This window comes from Felis catus, chromosome X (assembly GCF_018350175.1).
Source record: "Felis catus isolate Fca126 chromosome X, F.catus_Fca126_mat1.0, whole genome shotgun sequence".
Lineage (NCBI taxonomy): Eukaryota > Metazoa > Chordata > Mammalia > Carnivora > Felidae > Felis > Felis catus.
This window is the reverse complement of record NC_058386.1, coordinates 29,924,616-29,951,563: the sequence shown is the minus strand read 5'-3', so window position 1 is coordinate 29,951,563 and position 26,948 is coordinate 29,924,616. Positions and strand designations below refer to the sequence as shown.

Below are 26,948 nucleotides of genomic sequence, written 5' to 3'. Positions count from 1 at the left end.
GTGTAAAGCAATGTATAAGTCACTGTATAAAACAATGTATAAGTCACTGTTTTTCAACAGTGACTAGCCTCATGATCTTTTTCTTAATAAGGACAACAAATAAGCAAAAAACCCCAATTATAATAGCAGGTAATAAGTACAATGGTAGAGATATGCTTGGCATCTCATACAATAAGGATAGGGATGTCAGGAGAATGTTTTAGAGAAAGTAATATGCATTCTTTCTTGAAAGAAGAATTAACCAGATAGACATGGTTGCTATGGATATGGCCATGGGGAGAGTATCCTAGGTGAATGGAAAAGAATGTTAAAGGTCCTGGAGACATAGAATATATGATAATTTTAGGAAATTCAGAGAAAGTCAAGGAAAGAACAGAAAACACGATATCTTGTGAGCTAGCTAACAGCAGTTTCTTTTCCCCTCCTTCTCTAACTTTATTGAGGTATAATTGACAAAAACATTATGTAAATTTAAGGTGTACAATGTGATGATTTATATATATTTTGTGAAATGATCACCACAGTAAGTTAGTTAATGAGTTTCTGAAGTTGTATAGCCTTCATACAAATCCAAGTTCTATCTGTTGTTATCAGTTATTGAATCTTTTTGTGCCTCAAATTTATATCTATATAATTGAGGTAATTATAATACTTCCCTTATAAAGTTTTGTTACGGATTAAATGAGTTAATAGCTGCAGAGTTTTTTTTGCAATAGCCTCTGTTATGTAGCAAATGCTATATGACTGTTGACTCCTATTATGCTGTACCAAAGAGACTGAAGGGATATGTTCAGATTTTTATTTTACAGGATCTCTGTGGAATAACCAAAAATAATAGACAGTGAGATTCATAACTGCCCTCAATGAGACCAGACCAGTATAGTAGTAGGTTAGGAATGTTGTACATACCAATGAAGATGGTAGATATGTGTATGGGGAAGAGGGAATGGGTATAGTTTGGGCCTAAGGACAGTTATTATATGGAGAATGAAAATATGTGCTGAAAAACTGGCTGTATTTTGGTTCCTTTTATAGAAATAAGAAAAAAAAAAGAGTAGGAAAATATTTTTCATTTGAACATTTTGATTTTATTTGCCCATGGTTCATAGTGATAGAGCTATTTGGTAAGCAGTTGAAAATGTATGTCTGAAAATGTATTTGGTAAATGTTTTTTGAAGTATGGTTTACAGAAAAAAAATGGATGAATCATAAAGTGCAGCACAGCTTAATGAATTTTCACAAATGAACTAGTCATCACTGTATGGTAATCTGCAGATAACTCAGTTTAATGGATGAAACATATTCTGAAACATTAAAGGTTAGAGAAACATTTATTAAGATGCCATTTTTCCCCTTACAGCTTCTCAGCTTATTTTCTCCCAAACTCTTCAATAGAATTGCAACCACCTTTACAATCCTCTTCTTTTTACTTTTTAAAAAATGTTTATTTATTTTTGAGAGAGAGAAACAGAGTGCAAGTGGGGGAGGAACAGAGAGAGTGGGGGACACAAAATCTGAAGCAGTCTCCAGGCTCTGAGCTGTCAGCACAGAGTGAGCCCAACACAGGGCTTGAACCCAGGAACTGTGAGATCATGATCTGAGCCGAAGTCGGAGGCTCACCCTACCGAGCCACGCAGACATCCCATTTACAATCCTCTTTTAAAACTCTACCAAAATATCTATATTCTACTTCCTTTTTTCCTAATTTAATGTCCCACAAAACTTAAAGAACTAGGCTGTGAGTATCCAAAGTCTTTCAGAAAATGAATATCATCGAAAACACTAATAAAGAATAATCAGAACCTCTTTAATAGGAAGAGAGAAGAGAAAAGGATGGGAATGCTCACAGAACAGTATTTCTTTTTCAAATTTGCACATATTTAAAAAGCTTTGAGAAGGAATCTCTACAGCAGGAAAAAGATATTTAAGGGACATCTGGAGAGGAGTCACAGACTTCAAGGGGAAAGAAATTTCAGGGAAATGGAGATGCCCCTCTTTATAGTAGGTTTCGGAGGTAATGTACGATGATCTTCAAAAAGTTTAAATTGGATTTGACAAATTGGATGTTTTTGGTGATGTGAGTGATCGCTTTTGTTAGTGGCATGATCATAGAAGATAAGCTAAATTCCAGTGGGTTGGGCGATAAATGGGGCTTAAGAAGTAGAGGTATAGAATTTAGATAACTTTTCAAAAGAAATTAAGGTATGAGGACCTTAAATAGTAAGATTGCTGGTGTGGTGATGGTGGTTATGATGGGGGAGATGCCGAATAAATAGGGAGTTGCTTTTGAAGATTTGAGTGGTTTAAATGAATATTTTCTTAAATGCTGAGGGGGAAAGAATCAACAGAGGGTGAGAAGATAATGATAAATATAAATCATTGCTTGAAGAAGTGAGAATATATGGAATCCAGAACACAGAAGGAACGACTGTCATAGTCATGAGAAAGAATGCTTTCTTCACTGGGACAGGAAGGAGAAGTGGGTGTGACTGCAGAAATATTAAGGAGACACACTAATGACACAGTAGTCATTACAGAGGTGAGCAATGCCTCTAGATGTTTCTTGCTGGAAAACCATGTGTTTGAAATCAAGTATATTGCTTCCATGAGAAATAATTCAAGGCCACTCACTAACCCTTTCCTAATTCCTTATACAACACCTCCAAAAGGAGGAGTACAGTTTATGAATTGGTTAGAATGAATAAACCTTGCTTACTTTTAGAAGTTGATGATGGATTAAAATTGTAGTTTATCAGAGCAGTTCTTTCACATTTATTCAGATGGCGAGAACATTAAGCAAACCAATGACCTATTCTGTTACGTAAGGCCTATTTTTTTTCTGTCTTTTCTTGCTACTCAGCTAGAATGTATAAAGTAAGGAGGCTTGAGTTTGGACATGTGCCATATCACCTACATTTCTGCTTACCTGTTCTCCCCTGGTTGCTTCCTCTTGTTAACTCCTATTGTCAGGACGAGGCAAAAAGAATGTCCCTTCTTCAAAGAGATTTTCTAACCTGGAAACTGAATCATGACTAGTGTTACATTTAGTTGTCTTAGAATAGGCCATTTTTAAATGTCAAATAATTATCAATATTTATGATTGCATGTTGTTAGTATTGTTATTGTTTCAGTGTTGCTTTCCCACAGGCTATAAATTTTGGAAAGATAGGTACAGAGTATATTTTATGTAAGAATACATGTTTAGCTTATAGCATATAATTGGTCACATTTTAAACTTTCAGTAAAATGTGCGTTGAATAAATTAGAGAAGGGTTAAAAAGAGTATGGTCTGCTTTGACATGAAGCTATTTAAGCCTACTTTAGGAAAAATGGAACATGTTTTCATGCGGTCCATTTTAGTTTACCAGACCTCACTGCACTGGTAAATGGGGCCAGGAATTCAAGTTGATAATAAGTTTTACTATAACTTTAAGTTCCCATGGTTTGTTTTATATTTATCTCTTTAGAGCATGTATTTCCTCTTGCCTCCCAAAGATATATATGGCTGTGGTCCCACAGCAGGAATAAGATGATTTTGATTCCTCTTTTTGTAATTCTACCAACAAGCACTGCAATATCAGTGTACCTTATAAAACATTTGGGAGAAGGGGTAAGTGATCATTGATGATCTGGTTGGCATAAGGTAAAAAACACTCATTAAACTTTAGGAGGACATTGGCAATGTGTGGGAAGTTTAAATGACTTTGATAAGTTCCTAGGTTTTATTCTGTTCAATTGGATACTCTCAGCATTTCCCAATGTCATTTGTTTTTGTACTCTAACTTGATTTACTGTTTCTTAGTTGAAAAGAATGTGTGGGGGAACACACTTTATTCAGATGGCCAAAGTGTGTCTCTTTGGCATGTGGATTATTTTAGGATAATTACTTTTAAGAAACAAAAGACTCAAGAAGTTTTTCTTTTTTTGCCTCTCCCATAATTACCTAAAAGGATTTACATAAAGGATCTGTTCCAAGAAGGGAGCTATTACCATAAGTAACTATAGTATAATATAAGCTAGCTGTAGTTAAAGAGGGAGGAACAGAGCAAGGCCTGTTTGATCAAAGTCTGCTCTGTGTTCCTTGTTTCTGTATGGTCCAACAAACATTTGTTTACCAAAAATTTACTCTTTCTATTCTTCCTGTGAATTGCCTTCCTTCCTTTTGAAGCTCCAGACTTAGTTCAGAATGACCTTATGTACTCCGGAATGACCCTATGTACCTCATTTTTCCTTTATTTGAAATTTCTCGTGTTTATGTAGATTCCCTGTATGCATGTAATTAAATGTGATTTTCTGGGGTGCCTGAGTGGCTCATTTGGTTGAGCTCAGGTCATGATCTCTCCGTTTATGGTTTCAAGCCCCTGTAGGGCTCTGTGCTGACAAATCAGAGCCTGGAGCCTGCTTCAGATTCTGTGTCTACCTCTCTCTCTCTCTGCCCCTTCCCCACTCATGCTCTGTTTCTCAAAAATAAATAAACATTAGGGGCGCCTGGGTGGCGCAGTCGGTTAAGCGACCGACTTCAGCCAGGTCACGATCTCGCGGTCCGTGAGTTCGAGCCCCGTGTCGGGCTCTGGGCTGATGGCTCGGAGCCTGGAGCCTGTTTCTGATTCTGTGTCTCCCTCTCTCTCTGCCCCTCGCCCGTTCATGCTCTGTCTCTCTCTGTCCCAAAAATAAAATAAACGTTGAAAAAAAAACATTTAAAAAAATAAACATTAAAACAAACAAACAAATAAATAAACCTAAAAAAATTAAATGTGATTTTCTCCTGTTAATCTGTTTCATGTCAGTTTAGTTCTTAAAATCAGCCAAAAGAACCTTGAAGGGTAGAAAAAATTTTTTTCCTATGCAACACATGCAAGCATCTGATTGCAGACAGCCTAGCCAGCTGAACACCAGACCAACAAGAAAAGAAATGAGAAACAGATTAAAATTAATTTTGGATGTCTAGAAACATCATTAGTGAGTAGGCACAAAGGCAAATGATTTTTTTAAATTAATTCAGGAGTGCTAGACTGAAGAAAAACACAGAAGACTTTTTTATTTGTTTCTTTTTGTATTCAAAACTTTCATAGCAGTGCAAGTTAACCTCAAAAATAAGTAACTTGGTTTAGAGGCATCAGCCCTGCTAGAATTAAGTCTAAAGTTACTGCGAATCTTATAATAAAATTATACTGTGTGTGTGTTTTTAAGGCCTTCCCCTTTTTGAATAAGGAGTAACTCAGAAGGCAAGGCAAGATTTATTTATATAAAAAAATTATTTCAAGCATACAGTGATTATTTTAGATCTTTGAGTGTCTATACAACAACAGCAGCTTCTTAAATCCTAATTTACCTCACATGCTGCAAAACCATGGAGATCAATAAGAAAATAAGATCATATAAAATTTACACCAACAGCATAACTAGAAGTTAAAGAATACTATAACTTGAGTTTACATCATATAGGAAAACCCTTGAAACCAACACAACTGGGCTTTGGAGCCCAGGCTGAAGAGGCGATTCAGATGAGACTACTTGAAAATCATGAGTATGCAGCAGGATAATACTGGTGACAGAACACAGATACATTTCTTTGGAAAATGAAGTCTTCACTGTGAATAGGAAAATACTAAAAATAGGTATTAAACCAAAAGGATCAGAATATTGGCTAATGAGAATCCAAAGGAAGGGACCTAGAAGTGCAGGACATGCAGTGACAGTCATAGGAAGAAGGTACCGCTTCTGGGGAGAAAGGAAGCAACTTGTAAAGGAGTAAGTATCCCCCGGAATTTAAAAAATGAAGGGAAATAATAAAGCAAATAGAGGGGATTAGAGATCCTACAGGAGCAAAATAATAATGCAGAATCCAAATATGTGATCCTCCCTTAATTGTGTCGATCATTAAAGAAACTACCCTTCACTATAGCAGTTATATTCTATGTCTAGAAAATAATTAGAACAGAAGAGTTATAAATGATCATAGAGTTTTGACATGTTGATAAGCCAGTCTCAAAGAGCATAAATAACACTGAGATCTTGGTTTCTAGAAGTCATTTCTCGCTATATGGCTGATTATAGGAAAGGCCAGAGATAGTACAACTTGAACCAGAAAGGAAGGAAGTGTTCAAATGACAAATGAAACCCTCTGAAGAGTATTCAGGAGCTACCTTGAAGGTGGGTCCAATGGATAAATTTGGTACAATATGACCATTACAGAGAATAATGGCAGTAATGTATTATAATACATTCAATATAATAAATATTTATGAATAAGAGTAAAGAAATATTCATAATTATTTTGAAAAGAGAAGAGATAGAAAAAATAGAAAATGATATCTTGAAAAGTAGAAAATTATACCAAATGATCGCAGCAAATTAATGTAGAAAGAATTTCATAATTAGAAACTATTTTGTAACCCCTGATGTAGTAATATATTCAGATAGGGATCAATAGCTGAAACCATATGGTAAAAAACTGAGGAGAACAGGATATTCACCATCCCTAAGATTACTTATTAATTACAAATGGAAAATATGCCTTTACAACAAGATTGCTGGTCACATCATAAATCACTAATGGCATTATGACCTGACACTATGTGCCCATTAATGAGATGCAGAGGAAGTTATACATCACCTAAGTGGTATCGTTGCCAGAAACATTTTATCTGAATCTAAACATGGCAATATATTCAGATGAATATTGAATGTGTAATATGTTGAAGAACAACTGGCTTTGACTCTGCAGAGGATTTAGTGCCATTAAAAGTAGAGCAGATCAACTCTTTTAGATCATGGTAAACTAAAGGACCATGATAGCAAAATATTTGGTTGAATTGGATTGAATTCTAGGGAAAAAACAACAGCTAAAAAGTGCTCTTAGGGGAAAATAAGGAATAATTTAGTATTGTAAGAGAGGAAAGATAGTTTTTCCTGTACCCTTCCAGGTTCTTGGCTGAGTCCCCCTACTGTGATGAAAGATTAACAGGGGAAACACAAAGAGAAGTTTAACAGCATGTATATCTCCTCTGTTAAGTGTGGTAATGGTGATACAGGTTTCCATAATACAGTGAGAGGCATAATGAAGCATTTAGAGGTAAAATATGACATCCTTATGCTAATTTCAGGTTGTTTGATGAAAGAGGTTTGTGTGGGCATGTGTGTCTGTGGAGACAAAGTGATGCAACTGGCATGTGATACATTAATAATTAGTGTATTTATTCATTATACTGGCCTTCCAACTTTTCTTTGGGTTTGAAACTTTTGCCCAAAAAATGTGAAAAATAAAATATAAAGACTTGGTTTAAGTGCTTATAGACATTGTTGACTGTATGTATATTTACAAAGCATTATAGAGTTTAAAAATTTTATCTCTTTTCCATAAATAATTGTATACTGAAGATCCATGGAGCATCAATTTGAAGGTAACACTGTATTCATGAATTCCAAGAGTGTCGTGTATAGTTAGGAATATAGGCTGTTCTCAAGGAAATTTCCATTGACTCAGAGGATATTCTGATATCAGCTGTCAGTTCTTCCCTTGTATCCACAAAATAAGTGTATGGAAATCATAGTTAACTATTTTTGAGGAGGAAAAATTTTCACTTCTTTTAGGTCCTTTGGCTGCTCTAATAATCAAATTAACATAAGACAGATTAACGAACAACAAATTTAATTATATATATATATGGGGGCCTCCAGAAGAATATGAGGTCTAAGGACAAGCTGTACAGTTGAGGCTTATATGCCATCTTGAGCTAAGGAATGGGACAGAGGCCTGGGGCTTCAAAGGGAAGGAGAGTGATTCATAGGAAGATAAGAAGATCAGATGTTTGGTACTTAGATGTTTGCCCTGCAAATAGATCATTCAGATAAAAAAAGTTATCTTTAACTTTTAGTAATAGCTCTCTTTTTTCACCAGGCCCCCTATCTGAGTTCTTTTAGGTAGCTTAGGGGAGAGGTAAATTTTTTTCTTGAGTCTGCTGAGTCTGCTGGGTCTTAAATGCCTTCAGCTCAAAATAGTCCATATGTCAAAGTGGCACATTTTGGGGGAGACTTGTTCTGAACCCCTGTACTATGATAGAAAGTTTGGGGGCACCTGGGTGGCTCAGTTGGTTAAGCAACTGATTTTGGCTCAGGTCATGATCTCACGGTTTTTGAGTTTGAGCCCTGCATCAGGGCTCTGTGTGGACAGCTCAAAGCCTGGAGCCTACCTCGGATTGGATAATGTTAGATTTTATTCAATCTGACAGTAACATTGGCTTTAATATTCTGTGTTTATATCTGTGAAATATTGAGGTTTAGAAATAAAATGTATTACTTTTAGAAATCACAACCAAATCAGATGTACACAAGAGAATGAAATGAGTATTAAATGATATGGTTAGAATGATTCTAGCAAAACCTAGTAACTGGAAAGAAAAAAAAAATCAATGAAAACTATTATGTTGTAATTTCAATTTCATTGCTAACACATGTATTTCCTGCTTTTCTGTGAAAAAGAAGTTAAAATGTCCATTATTCTTTTTTGGCCTTGCACACTAGAAATCTATTTTTCTATCCCATTTAGTCACCTACTTTATAATAGTATCTCAAGTGCAATTCTAGTAGAATTTATGCTGTCATAGTAAGTGTACATATACTTTCATCTCTGTTATAAATTATACTCTTATATTAATAGATTGCCTTTGCATGATAGGTACTTACTAGTTTCCCACATAAGTTATATATAATTGTGCACCAGTAAATAGTTACTTTATTCATAAATGCTTTGCTCCTACCAGTGTTGTATGATGGCAATTTCACTATAGAAGTGTTTATTTGCAAAAATATATCTACAGGATTCATGTATAGGGGAGGAAAAAAGAATTTTCATTCTACCCTTCTAGGTTCTTTGGCTGGTCTAATAATAAAATTGACAAGACACATTAACAGGAGAAAAGCAAACAAAAGTTTAATAACATGTATACCTTTTGAATACATGGGAGAGACCAGGAAAACTAAGTCCCCAAAATGACCAAAACCATAACCTTAAGTACCACCTTCAGCTATAGACAGATGATGTTTGTGGTGGCAAGATACTTGGGAGATTTATAGAAAAGGCACAGTAAACAAGAGTAAGTTTGTTAAGGAGGTTTAAGTCCTTGTATTCTTCATTGATAGGAATTTCTAGAGATAGAGTCATCCCCTTCCTGTTACAGCAAAGGAGATACCCTTACAAATGGAAATTTCCCTTATATGTGTAAATGTCTCTTACAAGGGTAATTTGTACTCCATTTTTAGAGTTTCTTTTGTGTCTGTAGTTTCTTAAAAATAATAGTTTATAATAATCAATGTATCAAAGAGGCATAACTTGGGGTGGCAAAATTTGATCCCCTCAAATTTGTGCATATTGTTTTTCCATCTTTTACTTTTGAGGTACTCTGTAGAATATTACAGTTTATAGTGGTTCACTTATTAGAAGGAAAATATGCATTTATGTGAGAAGTTTATAAAATAATGATAATTGCTTTAGGTTGCAAAATACATTCATGTACATTATACATGTCAACAAATGTTTAATGTGCATTTAACTATGTTCCATATACAAGGTTATATACTAGAGAGAGATTAGAAGAAGGAGGAGGAAGAGAGGAGAAAGCATGACCCAAGACTCAAGGAATTAATAAAGTAGAGATCCATGACATTTTTTTTTAACTTTTACCAATTACAAATTACTTCAATCTTACAAAAAACAGCAAGGAATCACTAGTCTGTCTGATACCCAGATTCAAGATGTGATTTGAAAACAATTTTTTTAATGTTTATTTATTTTTGAGAGAGAGAGAGAGAGAGAGAGAGAGAGAGAGAGAGAGAGAGAGAAACACGAGTGGGGGAGGGGCAGAGAGCAAGGGAGACCGAATCGAAAGCAGGCTGCAGGCTCTGAGCTGTCAGCACAGAGCCTGAGGCATGAACTCTGAGATCATTACCTGAGCCAAAGTCAAAGGCTTAACCAACTGAGCCACCCAGGCACCCCAAGATGTGATTTTTTAAATATTTTATTGTTATCTTTTTGTTTTAGAAATAAAATACTGGCAGTACACTGGAGAGCCCTAAAATTCCATGGCATTTCCCTTCCAGCTCAGAGTTACACACTGCTTAAAGTTCGACTATACTCTACATCCATATTTTTATGAATCTAGACATTTGTTTCCAGTTAGAAATAATATTCTAGTTTTGTGTATTTTGACTTTGCATAAAATGTGTATTTTTTTAATTTTAATTTTTCATTCAATGTTATGTTTTCCCCCTCAAGAGATTTTAAGGTTATATACTCAAATTCTCGATTTTTAATAGTTTAACTTTTAACATTCTTACTTGAATGATCACAGTCTTACATTTAAGATCTTTACCCCTGGGACACCTGGGTGGCTCAGTCAGTTAAGCATCTGACTTCAGCTTGGGTCATGATCTCAGGGCTTGTGAGCTGGAGCCCCACATTAGGCTCTGCACTATCAGTACAGAATTCTTTGGATTTTCTGTTTCCCTCTCTTTCTGCCCCTCTCCCCCTATCTCTTTCTCTCTCTCTCCCTCTCTCAAAATAAATAAACATTAAAAAATAAATATCTCTACCCCTTCCAGAAGAAAATTCAGAAATTTCAAAGCATTTGCCCTGCTCATATATTATATTCCATGTAATGATTGTCTAGATTTTAATTGCACTTCATTTTTGACTCTGCCCCCAAAGTAGTCACATAATTACATGATGTTTAACAGTTAATTTTTCTTGGGTATATCTACATGTATATTAATTTCATTGCCTAGTATTATTCTTTAATCCCACTCCTTCATGTGGGGTTAATTTCCTTCAGTAAGAAAATCTATTCGTTAGAAGTTCTCCCAGTGAGGGTATGTAGGTAGAAATCTCTATCTTTGTATGAAAATGCCATTTTTTAATTATTTGTTAATATGGTTGGTGAGTATTGCATTCTAAGTTAAGAGTGATTTCCCCATTAGCACTTTAAGGGTAGTATTTTTCAGTTATCTTTTGGAGTCTATTGTTACGAATGGGAAGATTGCTACCAAAATAATTGTTCCTCTTACTTGGTATTCTTTCTTCCATATTGCTTTTTAGATTTTCCTCTTTGCCGTTAATACAGCTGTTTTTAGCCTTGCTTCCCCAGAAAGCAGAGCCTTAGGCCAGGGGTTTATGTGCTCTTATTTAATTAGACAGTACAATGCAAGAGAACAGGATTGTAGGGCAAAGGCAGAGAGAGAGAGGGTGATGCAATATGAGAATGCATGATCAAGCTGTAACTTGACCCATAGAAATGCTATAATCTAGTTATCAAAGTCATAGGGAGGGAAGTGTGAAGAAAGGAGAAAGAATTCATCCATAGGGTCAGTAGGTAGAGGCACTGAGCAGGTTTCTTTGACTGTATCCTCATCTGCTGGAATGAGGAGAGAAGTGTGAAGTAGATTTAGTGGAATCATGAATAGCAACACTGTCAGGTTGTACATGTATGTGATCTGCCACAGTTGCACATTCTGCAACTGTGTAAGTTGCAGGTGTAACTGTGTAAGGCTGAGGTGAGGTGTCTGATACAGATGTATAGTTGTATATTTGTTTTCATTTATTTTACTGATGGTTCCTGTACTTCTTCAACCTGAAGTTTTATTTCTAACTTCATCTCTGAAAAATATTCACCAAGTATTTTTTATTTTTTTATTTTTTATTTTTTTAATATATGAAATTTATTGTCAAATTGGTTTCCATACAACACCCAGTGCTCATCCCAAAATCACCAAGTATTTTTTAAATAATTACTACATTTACTCTAGTCTCACCTTCTGTAAATATTCGATTTTTCCTATCACTAAAATCATATCAATGATTCATTGCTTAGAGGGTCTAGTTCAACTCTTCAGCAAGATTATAAAGGCCCTTGGTTATCCCTTTGGCCTCATCTCTTCATATTTTGCTAATGTTTTAGTCTTCTTCCTTTTCTGAGTATAATGATTCAGCCACAGTGTTCTGCTTACTGATCCCTGAATTTTCAGTGCTCTGTTATTCATCTCTACTCTTGGATACAGTGTTTATTTTGCTTAGAATAAAATTAATAATTAACACAATTTAATAATTCATTTCATTGGTTAATTACTACTAGTCCTACCAGGTACAACTAAAATATCATTTAACTTTAGGGAGTTTTGACTTATTAATGTGGACTGCTCCTTCTAGATCATTCCATTATGTCCTGTATCTGAAAAAGATTAGAGCATCCATATAAGAGTACCTATTACACAGAGTGTTAGCATATGTTTATTTATGTGCCTTTTTAAAAATTCAATGGATTTCTTTTTTTTTTTTTTTGAAAGAGAGAAAGGGAGCACAAGCAGGAGAGGGACAGAGGGAGAAGGAGAGAGAGAATCTTAAGCAGGCTCCACACCCAGTGCAGATCCCAACTCAAGCCTCAGTCTCATGAATCATGAGATCATAAGCTGAAATCAAGAGTCAGATGCTTAACAGACTGAACCACCCAGGTGCCCTCAGTACATGTCTTAGTGATAAATGCTGTGCTTCTTAACTATAATCCAAGCATCCAGCATCAGGCCTGGCACATTCTGGATAAGTCTGTATGTGTTGAATACATGAAATAATGATTTGGAGAAGGTCTGTCAGATATTATAATTTAACAAGCAAGAAATGATGTACAAATAGGTTAACTAAGAGAAAGAGGTCTAGGCTGAAATAGATCAAATCCAGGGTGCTGTGTAACAATATTAAAATAAGTTTTCTCTGAAGAATAAAGGGAAAAAAATAAGTCTGGGATGCTGACATTGGCCAAAAAATCTGAAACTGAGCAACAATTTTCTTTGGTTGAATTGTTCATTTGGCATTCTTTCATTGAGTATATGCTGTATATACCCTCCCCCCCAGACACACACGTACACATATATATTGTTATGGAACTTGGTCTGGATCACCCAGCAGAAGAACCATGTAGCACTCAGAGATCTTGGAAGGCAGGAGGTATATTTCACACCAGCAAGCTCAGAGGAGATCACTTTCCAGAGGTCTGAGCCCCTAGCATTAAGCAGAGGGAGCAATTTATAGTCTGTTACTTACTCATTCTACATTAGTAGTAATTTGGCACACAAGCAAGCCGGGTAGGAGAAAGAACCTGGAAGGGGAGTCTTCAGCCTGGGACCAGAATTCCCCCATCAGTCCTGTTGGCAATCTTATAACAGATTTTTCCCTATTGATATTGAGTATATATATGTATATACATAGACTCATACCATAACTGTTCTAGTCTTTAGAAATGTAGCAATGTAATAAAGAGAAAGCTCTTGTAGTAATTCTATTTTGGAGTAGGAGTAGGGAAGAAAACAAGTATAAGATAAATAAAAATATATATATTTTAGAGCTAAGTGCAGTAACAACAACAAAAAATATGCTTCCAGTATAGATGACAAGGCCAGGGGTGATAGATAGCTGTGTTGTGATGAGTGATGTCAGAATGGATAACCTAGAACCCAGAGTTGGTTGATAATTAGTGTCTGTCCTATATAAATGGTAGATGAGAGAAAAAGGAATTTCCTGAAAATGTTTTTCCAAGCACCCATATTTTTTCAGTGATGTTAAAGATGCTTGTTTAATGACAAAAAATTGAGAGTTTCAACCATCACACAAAGGGGAGTCTTTTATTATTTTACACAGTGAAAAAGCCCAAGTAAGATGGGAAAGAATTTTCAAATCTTAAAGTTGCAAAAATTATAGTTCAGATTTTCATTCAAGATTTTCATACAGGAAAACTTCTCACAGACAGATTATACATTTGCCTCCCATATAATGAAAAGATATAAAATGTTTGGTTAAGTATTGCAAAGATACTGAAAATGAGGAGACTGAGATCTCAAAGCAAGTAGATGACAGGTAATATTATTCAACAGAAGCTACATTTCTTTGTGAAATTTTCAGTACATGCAATGTTTCAATGTTCTTATGTGCTCAAAGTTGTTTGAATTTATGGACGAATTTTATACTTAATTCTTAATGGAAGCGTGAGAGCACAACTTATTTTTATGGTTAGCAAAAAAAAAAAAAAAAAGATATACTTGATGTTGCTATCAAAGTCCTATCCATAGGCTATAACTGCTTTCAAAAATAATTTATTATTAGGATAAGGTTTACTTTTTTTAAGTAGGCCAGAATAAATAAATAAATATAAAACAATCTAGAAAGAAAATAATGGAAAAATTGTTAAGGAAATATTTATGCTCACACTCATAATTGATGCTATGGATTTAAACTGATAAATTATAATGTAAAAAAGAGATCAGGTAGAGATTGGAAAATTCAGATGCAAATTTTTCCAACTTTTGATATTTGGCAGGGGAGATACAGAGGAATGTGGTTTGGGAGTGCAGTCTAAGACTCAGCAATTGCTTTGAGACAAAAATAAGTGGCTTCATAATTTGAAAGTCAGGGCATTAAATTGGGCATATGATATAAGCAGCATACACTGGTAAAGTGGGATTGGTTGATATGAAGTTAAAGTGTTAAGATATTGATGGTTGTTCAAACAGGAAGGATATTGTCTTCCTGAAGCTTCAATAGCAAGAATTAGTTAGGGATTCCATTCTAGGGAAAAAATGGTGCCAAGAATTGTATTTTTTGCAGGACCAAGAATAAAGTTATAGTAGGCCTAGAAGTAAGACACTGAGCCATTTAGGACTCATAACATTTTTCTGGGCATAGAATGGATCCTAGAGGAGAAGTTTGTTAGTTTTCTGTTGCTGCATAAGAAATCGGCACAGATGTAGTGACTTAAAACATCCCTTTATTAGTTCACAGGTCTCCAAGTTGGAATACTGGCATGGGGTGACTGGGTTCTCTGTTAAAGGTCTTAAATGCCTGAAATCAGTATTAAAAACCTTGTCAGATGATTCAAACATCGAATTCATGTTAGGATTGACATCATTCATCATTTCTCATGCAAGCTGTCATGTATCTTGTTCTTGGTATGAAAGGTGATATTTTGTTGAGCATTTTGGCTATTATGTTAGGATAATTTGGTTCCTGTTTAAAGTTTGTTTTTTTGTTTGTGTTGTTTAAATTTTAGCAGGTATTTTGTTTAGGTTTGGCACACAGTGCCTGTTCTACTTTTGTGGACTGTGGTTCCATGACAATCTAATTTTCAGAACCTTTGTGGTACTATTTTGGTCTTTTTGATTTTTCTTGTGCAAGTGGGGTAGTACTGGTCTGTTCTTGTGCTGTTTAAGGGGCAGAAAAAGCTTCCCAGGCCAGGGCACTTGGTACTTCTAGATGGGGGAAGGGAATCTCTTGGTCCTCCTGGATGAAGAGTACTTCCCAGGTCAGGCACTTGTAATGTCAGGATCTCCCCTGACTATAAGGGATGGTGAGTATTTACCAAGTTGAGAGTTTTTTGTGGTGGGGTCCCTGTTGCTGGTAGGTACAGGAAAGTTACCTGGTATCTCTGGGTATGGGAGAGGAGTCTCAGTCCCAGCAAAGGAGGAGAGCATTTTCCAGGTGGGAGCTTTATATGGTGGGATCACTTTTGCTGGAACCCTTGGTCACCAGTATGTCTGGGTGGGGAAAGGGTACCTCAGGCCCAGTGGAGAAAGGGAGCACTTTTCCAGGTCTCTTATTATCAGCAGGGCTTTTAGTTGTTCTTCCTTACAGCTTCTGCAGAGCTTACCTCGTGTTTTCAGCGGGACTCCTATTTGATCTGGTGGAGAAAGAGCCTGTCTGAGCCACTTTCTGTTACTAAGTTGGGAGTTAGGAAGTACTGAGCCTGAGTCACCTTTTTCTTTTGGGAGGGAGTCATAAGATGCACTGTCATGAAGTTGTTCATCCATTCGGAGGGTCCCTAGTCAATGCACTTTCTCCTTTAGAACTGTCAGAGTTCTCTTTTGGTTGTCACATATTATTTCTAGGATATATAGTTGTACATATAGAGGGAGAGCAGGGAAAGTGATAGTAGAAACCATCTTATCTGGACTGGAAGTCCTCTGACTTTAAGGGCTCATCTGATTAGGTCAGAATGTCCCAATTAAGTGTGCCATATGTCATAACCTACTAATGGGAATGATATTCTAGCACATTCAAAGGTCTCATATTCCATGGCTACTGTAAAAGTCATTGGGGGTAATTTTAGAATTCTACCACAGAAGGCATATATGAATGTACTAAAGCATTAAGTAGGCAGTTGTTATCCTCTGGAAGGTTGGCACATGTTAGGATATAAGAAGCCAAGCACTGTTATAATTATTCTGCTCACTTTAAATGAAATAGATCTAGTATCAGAAATACTCAGTAACAGGGATACCTGGGTGGCTCAGTCAGTTGAGCGGTTGAGCATTGGACTTCAGCTCAGGTCATGATCTCGAGGTTTGTGAGTTCGAGCCCCTCCCCACCCCCATAGGGCTCACTGCTGTCAGACTGTCAGTGCAGAGCCCGCTTCAGATCCTCTGTCCCAGCTCTGTGCCCCTCCCCAGCGGTCTCCCCAAAATAAATAAATATTTTTTTTTAAAAAGAAATACTCAGTAACAATCAGAATATTCAAACAACTTTCAGAATTTAATGTGAGTTTCGGAGGTTCATTCAAGACTTCATTTCTGGAGGCCCCTGGGTGGCTCAGTCAGTTGAGTATCCGGCTTCAGCTCAAGTCATGATCTTACCATTTGTGAGTTTGAGGCCTGCATGGAGCTTGCTACTGTCAGCACAGAGCCTGCTTTGGATCCCCTGCCCCCCACCACTTCTCAAAAATAAAACATTAAAAAAAAGACTTTGTTTCTAGCCACACAAATATCTTCTGTGTGAAAAATATTCTAGCTCAAAGATATATCAAAAGACATCATCAGCACTCCCCATTTATATTTCATGTTTCTGTGTAATTACTGTGGCTGCCAACAATTCACACAGAAAATAAAACTTAGTGATGATACCGACTTTAAATTTTTAGAACAAGTTTATACTTAACATTGTCCATATTTATATCGGTTGCACATTCTACAATATTTATGACTATTGCTTTGGTTATAATACGATGTACTCTCACCTAAGCCAGGATTGAAAATTTTAAGCAAAATTTGCTGGTTTGGCCAATATACAAAACAACAACAACAATAACAACAACAGAACAACCACCCCCCCTCCCCCGGAAAAAAATCTCCAGAGCTTCCAGGCTGAATTAAGAGAAAAAACCTTCACTATGTTTGGATTGGAAAGGAAGCATGACCTGAAATTGGATTTTAAAGTGTCATGGTTTTGGGATACTTTTATGGGGACAACTAGAATTGAATTAAGTAGGTGTGTTTTTGAACTTGAGTTTTACCTTTTTACCTTAAACCTTTCAGACTGCAACTTGGGAGGCTGTAAGCAGTAATTGGATGCTTTGGGTCACTCACATAAACTTTGAGATATATAAACCATAAGACACTTTATAAGAATTAAGGATATGTTTTTAAAAAAATATATATGAACTAAACTTATAAATAAAAAGAAATTGAAACCTGAATATATTTATATAGCAAAACTTGAAGAAATACCTATACTGGCTTCTTTGCTTAGTAGTTTACAATCACAGCAAACCAAAGTGTGACGTGTTTAAAAGCAATGTAATTAACTTCTATGGGGTTGTCATCTCATCATCTCATCACTTCTCAAGATAAAATGTACTTGTTCTCTCCTTTATGGTGTCAGCTCTGAGTAGATGAAAGGAAAATTAAAAAAGGATTGTTAAAGAGCGAAGTCAAAGAGCAAAATGGAGGGCAAGAGTTAGAGGCAAGAAAGCATGCAGAGTTTGAAGAGAATTGGGAATGCTGGTTGTGGTAGATGGTCTCTGATCTGCTCTTTGGATCCACTGGCCATCCTTCTCTGCCCTGTTTTGTGATTCCAGGAGGCTGACTTTTATCAGCTTCATCAAACAGTCTCTCTTACGGTTGTCTTCAGGTTGGGTTTCGCTAATGTAAACTACCAACAGGATATTATAAATCAGCAAAGAAAGGGAAGGGTATTTGTATTTATTTCCATGACCCTTTACTCCAAGTTTTAGATTGGCACTGGCTGCCTTTTGTTCATCTAAGGTCACAGCTCTTGTTGGATGGCCTTTTTCTTCAACTACAGGACACTGTGTCTGGGTTGTAGGAACTACTACTTCTCTATGCCCCTTGAAGCCTAGTGGTGATAATACTGGCTTCTCACAGTTGCTAGCCTAGGGTACTTCAACATCTCTTGGTTTACTTTCATTCTTTATACACTTTTAGTAAATAGTCTCTTCACTAAATGCTATTCCATCACCATTTTCAAGTATGCCATCAATTTTTGCCCAGGACCTTAACTGATATGTTGGTAGTAGAAAATGGGAGAAACTTTAAGGTAGTATTAGCGAGTGATATGAACTGCTAGGAAGAGAGATAGAAGACAAAGTTTTTAAAGCTTTTTACAGCATCCTTTGAATAACATTAATTTTTTATGTGATTCTAATAAATTCTTAACTTCTTAATTATTTTGGTTGCATTCCTGTTTCTTTGTATGCACATCTAAGATGAGACAGGGCTATGAGATGTCTGGGATTTACATGACTAGATAAGACTACTAGGATCCATCTGGGTTGATTATATCATATTAAGACATTTCTCTCATGGAATTGGGAACATTCCACCTGAGTGTACCTGTTAAGTTTCTTTTAAGATGAAGTGATCTACTATGGTGTGAAATTTGTTTTTGCTGTCGGATAGGATAATATTGCTTGTTTTTTAAAAATATTTCCTTTTATTCTGGAAGAAAAAGTGGACAAAGTCCAATCAGTCCTTCAAGAACCTATAATTCAGTTCTGATTGTTACATTTAGATCAAATTTTAGATTAGATTCATATTGCTGTATTTAAGCATCACTCCAGAAGTGGACATAAGCAGGTGACTACTGTTTGACCATCACTATAATACTTTATATAGCTGAGAATTCAGATCTCAATTAGAATTTTCTCTCTCAGCAGAACCTGCTACTTCCCTACGACAAATAGGACAGGTGGAGTTCTCTGACAGCCAGCGATCGATACAGTGGACATGAAATTCATGGGTGCAAGGTAGGATGCGAAGTTTGTTGCCTTCTGTGTACTCGGTGATGCAGATGGTACAGGCTTTTAATGCACCACCTTCACCAAAAGATCTTATAGCCAAGTTGTCAATCTGTGCTTTGGTAAGTCCTGTATGTTGGTCATGGTCATCTTCATTTAAGAGGAAAAAATGGTCCAGATTAAGGGAGGTCCAAGAGTCACTGTCATCAAATATTATTGGGCTCATAGATCTATTTTCTCGCCTGGTTTCTGATGACGAGCCTGGTGGTAAGCTTATGTCATTACTGCCTTCAAACATTACTGAGCTAATTTCTGAATATTCATCACTGGAGCTGGAACTGGAAATAGGAGTAGAATTGGAACTAGACAGGTAATTGGAGCCTGAACTAGAAATCAATGTAGAAGTTGAATAGAAATCAGAACTAGGATTTGAATTGCAATCAGAATGAGTCCTAACATCAGACGCATCTCTTTCATTTTGTGACTCTTCCCTTTCCATGTTTGGACTTAGGGGTGAGACACTGTGTACTAAATCAGTGTCACTGGCCCTGAGGTTACCACTTAAGCCACTGGATCCTGTCACTGTCTGCCTTAATGTGCTCTGAATTGCAGGAGGTGGTATATCATTGAAACCAGTAGTTAAAATAATATGAAGAGAAGGAATTCTGGCGTTCCTGATATAAGCTCTTGCATCTGCCTGCTCAGAATGTGGAAACATATTCCTGCGTCCTCCTTGTTCACTTTCTAAAGTGAGAGTGTTGTTTGGTGTCTCAGATGTTAACTGAATTCTGGTAGCTGTGCTGTCTCTTTGAGAGTCCGCCCTAGGATGAACTTGTCCTACTTCACAATCGAACTGTATGGTTGGATTTATCTGTCCCAGTCCCTGAGATTCACCATCATTGGTTGTGCCTGGAGAATTTTCTTCTTGAAGTGCACTGCTTGATCCAGAAGTTGCAGCAAGACCCCTATTTTGCAGCTCAAGTCCAGTTATTTGCTGTCTTGATGTTTCTTGGTGCTGAATCCTAGAAAATCTCTCAGTCTCATTTACCAGAGGCTGCTCAAAAGTTGGAGATGTTATACTATAATGAAATCTTCGTAAAAGTTCACTCATTCTGTTTGGAGCCGGACTACTTTCAGTTCTTGCTCTGGTTCTCCGATGATCAGGACTACTGCTTCTTTCTCTTCGCCGACCTCTGGTAACTGGGACTTGTATTAATGCTTCAGTTGTACTTTGTTCTGATCCAGGTGATCTTATAAATGTTGATTCAGATTGTGTGTTTTCTCCTTGACTTTGGCTGTTTTCCATGTTGTATGTTCTGGGAGATCTTGTAGATGCTACATATTCATTCTCTGGATTTGGGCTCCCATTATTAGGGTTAGAATTTACTTCTAAACTGAATGTGGAGTCATTACTGTCTGAATTAATCTGGATTATTTCTTCGCAAGATTGGTTTTCTCTTTGCCCACTTGTCACATATTCAGTTTGTCCAAAAGTGTTCAGCCAGCCTAATAGATACTCACCACTGTTACCGGAAGACTTTCCTCCACCTGTTAACAAAAAGAAGTGAGGGCATAAAGGAACTACCAAAAGTAGAACCATCATAGAATAGCACTCTGAAACTTTGTTGCAAAAACAAACAAAAAATTAGAACTTTAGTACTCAGATATTTTAAACAGATTTCACATATATAGAGTTAATATTTTGTAAACTACATTTTCTAGATTTACAAGAAGAGGCAGGAAAGTTTGAGTTCCTTCTGAAAAGAATTAATTGTAGATAAATTTAGAGAATCTTTTTTATGTTTTCAAAGGGAATCAGGAGCAAGTCTATTTTCAATATTTCACCATATACACGGGCTTGTGTACTACTGTGGGAGGAAAGTCAAGAGACATTGTTTTACTCTATTGTCAAAACACGAATACAATTAAACAAGGTTAAGGTACAGTGCTAGTATTTTAGTCTGATTTACATTACTGCCTAATTCTCATGAGCCAAAATATTACTTTTTCTAGGCTCTTAAGTTGTTTTAAAATATAAGACGATTGTAGCCATTGCCCAAATTTAAATAAAGTCTATAGGTTTCTTTTTTTTAAATTTTTTTTTCAACGTTTTTTTTTAATTTATTTTTGGGACAGAGAGAGGCAGAGCATGAACGGGGGAGGGGCAGAGAGAGAGGGAGACACAGAATCGGAAGCAGGCTCCAGGCTCGAGCCATCAGCCCAGAGCCTGACGTGCGGCTCGAACTCACGGACCGCGAGATCGTGACCGCGAGATCGTGACCGCGAGATCGTGACCGCGAGATCGTGACCTGGCTGAAGTCGGACGCTTAACCGACTGCGCCACCCAGGAGCCCCTAAAGTCTATAGGTTTAAAAGTATTTGAATACTTCTTTTAAAAAGGGTGGGGGGAGGACACCTCAGTGGCTCAGTCGGTTAGGCGTCCGACTTCAGCCAGGTCACGATCTCGCGGTCCGTGAGTTCGAGCCCCGCGTCGGGCTCTGGGCTGATGGCTCGGAGCCTGGAGCCTGCTTCGGACTCTGTGTCTCCCTCTCTCTCTGCCCCTCCCCCGTTCATGCTCTGTCTCTCTCTGTCTCAACAAGAAATAAAAACGAAAAAAAAAAAAATTAAAAAAAAAAAAAAAAAGAAGATGAGCTGCAAAGATCACTAAGATAGTATCTTAAAATGTCTAGAGAATTCTCAATATAAAGCTCCTAAAGGGGCGCCTGGGTGGCTCAGTTGGTTGGGCGTCCGACTTCGGCTCAGGTCATGATCTCGCGGTCCGTGGGTTCGAGCCCCACGTCGGGCTCTGTGCTGACAGCTCAGAGCCTGGAGCCTGTTTCAGATTCTGTGTCTTCCTCTCTCTCTGCTCCTTCCCTGCACTCACACTGTCTCAGTCTCTCTTAAATAAATATATTTTAGAAAATTTAAAAAAATAAAAATATTTGAATACTTCTTAATGTGACAGGATTTTGAATTGACATGAAATTGAAGGTCAGATCAAATGAATAACCTGAATGTAGCATAGTACATTTGAGGCCATATTTAAGAAGCAAACTGTTATATATCCTCTTCATTAGACAGTAAAATTCTCTACTTCACACTAGGAGAAAAGCACCAGACCTGAGGTTAGAGCAGGATTTCTCAACCTTGGCACTGTTAACATTTTGGTGCTGGGCAACTGTTTGTTTTGGGGAGCTATCTTATACATTGTAAGATCCTTGGCGTCTGCCCAATATTTGCCAATAACACCCACTCATCATTTTTGACAACCAAAAATATCCCAAGACATTGTCAAACATTCCCTGGGGAATGGGGGCAAAATTACCACCAGTTGAATAGCATATACAGTATTTTTTTTGCTGGTGAAGAAGGCCATATAACAAAAATAACTCAGGAAGTGGGAGGAACTTTCAGTTGAGGTGGAAAACCAAGAAAATATCAATAGGCTATTTCACACTGTTTCCCAATTAAAGTAATCCAAATATGAACTGGGGAGAAAAAAAAAACAAAAAAACAAAAAAAACCCCTATCTTTACATTTTCACTGAAAATCAAGTAAATACCAGTTCTCTTTGATGAGAAATTACTTCGCACCAAATTAACATGTGCCACTTCTGATTCCTCTTTGGCTAACACAATTATGAAGTTCCTTACCCATCCCGTTCTAGTCTCCCTCCCTAAAAGTGAAATATACCTGTATTTTCCTCCGAGTTTTCCGGTGGGTTTTCTTTAATTTGTTGAAGTCTCTTCAACAACTCTTCTAGTGTACTTTCACCAGGGATTCCTAATAAATCGTTATCCCTCATAAGCTTGTAATCTTCTTCACTCAGGTTATTTACAAATTCATAAAAGTTTTCTTCCCGGACCAATCGGTCCATCTGACCTCTGCTCCGGGCCACGGATCCATCTTCTTCGTCAGATTCTGAATTTTCCATCTAGACAAACAAGTGGAAAAATATTTTTTATGACATGCTGTTGAAATACAATAACCAGATTTTAATTTATATATGAATATAACATATAAAATAAAATGACTGGATTATCTTTCTCTTTCCGTTGGAACGGCTTTCTCGTCGACGCTCCTCCCTCACCGTAGTCCACCAGTGTCTTAGGAGTCAGTAGCCAACAACTTTATACCAGAATTTGCTAGGCCGCGTTGCCTAGGCAGCCATTATATTCGCCATTATTACCAACTAGGGACTGTGGCAACCTACTATAGGGTAGGTTTCTTTTCATTTCGTTCAAACCCAGCACTATCCTACCTCCCTTTAGTCACACGAGCATCTTCTCAGGCGTTCAGGAGGCTTTTCCAGGCTCTGATGTGCTCTAGTTATCTGTATGTTACATTAAAGAACCCAATGTAACTAGTTATGTTACATATGACTGACTACTGCAAAATGGCGCGCACGCGCGCATGCGCGCGCAAGTCATTCCAGTTAAATGAAGCAATTCTCGTTTTAAGGTGCCCGTGGAAGTCTTTTTTATCCTCATGAAATCCTCAAATCATAGACACTAAGAAAGCCTACAATTTTTGATAATTTACCAGGGCCATGCCTGAATTTCATTACTTGGGTCTTTTCCTTTTCACTCTTTTTTTTTTAAGTTATGTTTATTATTTTATTTTATTTTTTGTTTTATCATTTTTAATTATTTTTAAATATATTTTTATCATATTTCACTCTTAATAGCCTCATCTTGAATTATCCACTCCCTCAGGCTTTTGTCAAAACAAACAAAAAGGGGCATCTGGATGTCTCAGTCTGTTAAGCCATCAACTCTTAATTTCAGTTCAGGTCATGATCTCACCATTCACGAGTTAGAGCCCTACACTGGGCTCTGAGCTGACAGCGTGGAGCCTACTTGGGATTCTCTGTCTCCCTCTCTCTCTGCCCCTCCTGTGCTCCCCCCCCAAAAAAAAAAAAAATAAATAAATGAACTTAAAAACAAACAAACAAGCAAAAACTTTGACAGGTTTTCTGGTCAATTCCTTAAGGAATTCTCCACAAAATCATAGTTTCATTTTTGTTCTCCTTTCTCGTATTATAAATATTTACTTAAATCTATCCAGAGACAGAACAGGCACTTTTAAAACAGATCTAGAACAATTATTTGGCCTACTGTAATTGTGTACTGATACTGCTGATTTTGTTCTCTATATGTTAGTGCAGTTAGGATGGCATGGTGAGAATAATGTTCATTTGCAATGCTATCTGAAGGAGACCTCCAAGAGTTTTTGGACTCATGAATACTATCAGCCTCACTTAATTGTTTTGGAATCCTTCATTCAAGTTGTTCCTGTAAAGAAAAGATTTGGCTATGGAATTTTAAACATTATTCAGTTGGACTTATTTAACAATTAATCTGTCCAACATAAACTGAATCAGTTAATGTCCACTAGAGATATGTCAAATATTGCAAAATAAAGTACTTCTGAATAATTTATACTCCAGGTAATGGAAAATCACATAGAAACTGTGAAAATACAGTATATTATATGCTATAAGAGATTTATATCTGCATTATTGTGTAAGTACAAGAAACTGTGTGATGATTATTTAATCAGAGTTGGAAAATATTTCAGAGATACTACATTTAAATATGGATCTTTAGATATAATTATAAGTTTCTACTGGTACAAAGTGGCAGTTGGGCATATATTGGTGAAGACTCTATGTCAGACTGAGGGAATAGACTTGAAAGACCTTGGCTTCTTTGGGGAACTGTGGCCACAATTTTGGAGTTGGGGGGGAAATGATGTGAAATTAATCACCGAAGGAATAATTCACATAGACTATAAATTGAATTTTGATTTTTTCCTATAAGAAATAGGGCACATGGAGTGCCTGGATGGCTCAGTCAGGTGAGTGACTGACTGTGGCACAGGTCATAATCTCATGGTTTGTGAGTTCAAGTCCCACATCTGGACTCTCTGCTGTCAGCACAGAGCCCACTTGGTATCCTCTGTCCTATCCTCTCTGCCCCTCCCCTGCTTGTGCGCTCTCTGTCTCAAACATTTAAAAAAATGAAAGAGGGCACAGATTAAGATGTTCTATTTTTTTTGTTTGTTTGTTTTTTGGAGAACAGATGATGGGTTTTGGTTTTGCCTGCTTAGTTTCCACTTAATGTACTTTTGATAATAGCACCTTGATTTTCTTGAGGGAAAAACCCATTCTTCAATCTTAGTCCAATTGGTGTAGGTTTAGCTGAAATCACTGCCATAGATAAAGGAAAAGACATGTGATGCAGCCATGTCTAATCAGCATATCTCAAATTGCTGGTTATGGTACCTGGTTTAAGCATGGGCATGTGACCAAAAGTGTATTTAAAAGTAAAATCTGTGGGGTGCCTGGGTGGCTCAGTCGGTTAAGCATCTGACTTCAGTTCAGGTCATGATCTCACAGTTTGTGAGTTTGAGCCCAGCGTCGGGCCCTGTGCTGACAACTCAGAGCCTGGAGCCTGCTTTGGATTCTGTGTCTCCCTCTTTCTCTGCCCCTCCCCTGCTCATGCTCTGTTTCTCTCTCAAAAATAAATAAACATTAAAAAAATAAAAATTAAATAAAAGTAAAATCTGAGATGTTACCTGTAACTATTGAAAATGAAAAAATATTTTCTGCTGTGGTTGCTAAGCTGGTAGGATGTAAACCTAAAGATGCTTGTGCTATTTTGTGTACCTGAGAATGAGGAAAATCACCATAAAGAGACAGAAGAAAACACAGACGGGAAAGGGGCTAGATACTTAAGAAAAAATTTGAGAAATTTGAGAAATAAGAAAAAATTGAGAAGCTAGGATTTTTAGATCTGTAAACCAATGTATTTCTTTCTTCTTCTTTTTTTTAATGTAAAGCTTGCGTAGAATTTTTGTCACAATTGGAAGGTTCCTAATAGTTATAGCAAGAGAGCAATACGATCAGTGATCTAATCAGATGTCTAAAAGTAATTTTTAATAAATTTGCCACATAAAACTTAGTTGCTATTGTCCAATTTATAAAGTTAACATGTTTATATAGGTTTAATTCGGTTTAGTCTTTTATGAAAAAATAATACAGATTTTTTCTGTCATTTATTTAGTATTTATTGGGTAATGAAATTGTATATAATTAAGTTGAAATAAATGAGCAATCATTTTCATTTGATTAGATTATGATTTAAATCTGATTAGGCATATATGTTAATTGTGTTAAATTTCCTACTTCAGTGTTTAAAATGTTGATCCTTTTAAAATGTTCCTAATTTTCATATGTGTTTCATATATTATACAATGTATCTGATACATTGGCCCAATAATGTTCATTTACTTGTCAAATGAAGAGAAAATACCCTGAAGTAAATTACCACTGAGCATTTGGTTTATATTAAGAAACAGAATGGTTCTGTGAAATTAGTCAGAGAGACAAATATCATATGACTTCACTCATATGAGGACTTTAAGACACAAAACAGATGAACATAAGGGAAGGGAAACAAAAATAATATAAAAACAGGGAGGGGGACAAAATGTAAGAGACTCATAAATATGGAGAACAGAGGGTTACTGGAGGTGGTGTGGGAGGGGGGATGGGCTAAATGGGTAAGGGACATAAGGAATCTACTCCTGAAATCATTGTTGCACTATATGCTAACTAATTTGGATGTAAATTAAAAAAAAATAAATACAGGGGTGCCTGGGTGGCTCAGTCGGTTAAGCGGCTGACTTCGGCTCAGGTCATGATCTCGCGGCCCGTGAGTTCGAGCCCCACGTCGGGCTCTGTGCTGACAGCTCAGAGCCTGGAGCCTGTTTCAGATTCTGTGTCTCCCTCTCTCTGACCCTCCCCCGTTCATGCTCTGTCTCTCTCTGTCTCAAAAATAAATAAGCATTAAAAAAAAAAATTAAAAAAAAAATAAATGC

At 36.7% G+C, this 26,948-nt stretch overlaps 1 protein-coding gene across 3 annotated transcripts in view; it reads right to left on the bottom strand.

Moving 5' to 3' along the window:
- Nucleotides 1-16,545: 16,545 nt before the first annotated feature.
- LOC101099358 (E3 ubiquitin-protein ligase RLIM-like) overlaps nucleotides 16,546-26,948 on the bottom strand; it is a 121,926-nt gene continuing 111,523 nt past the window's right edge. For 2 of the 3 annotated variants that reach the window (XM_045050449.1, XM_023249203.2), the window contains 2 exons: nucleotides 22,758-22,998; nucleotides 16,546-20,612 (listed from right to left, as the gene is read on the bottom strand). In XM_045050449.1, coding sequence (XP_044906384.1) covers nucleotides 18,958-20,612; nucleotides 22,758-22,998 — 1,896 coding nt within the window. In that variant the 3' untranslated portion in view covers nucleotides 16,546-18,957. Of the gene's footprint in view, nucleotides 20,613-22,757; nucleotides 22,999-23,325; nucleotides 23,453-26,948 lie in introns of those variants that run through there. The other variant, XM_045050450.1, reaches the window with a different exon arrangement.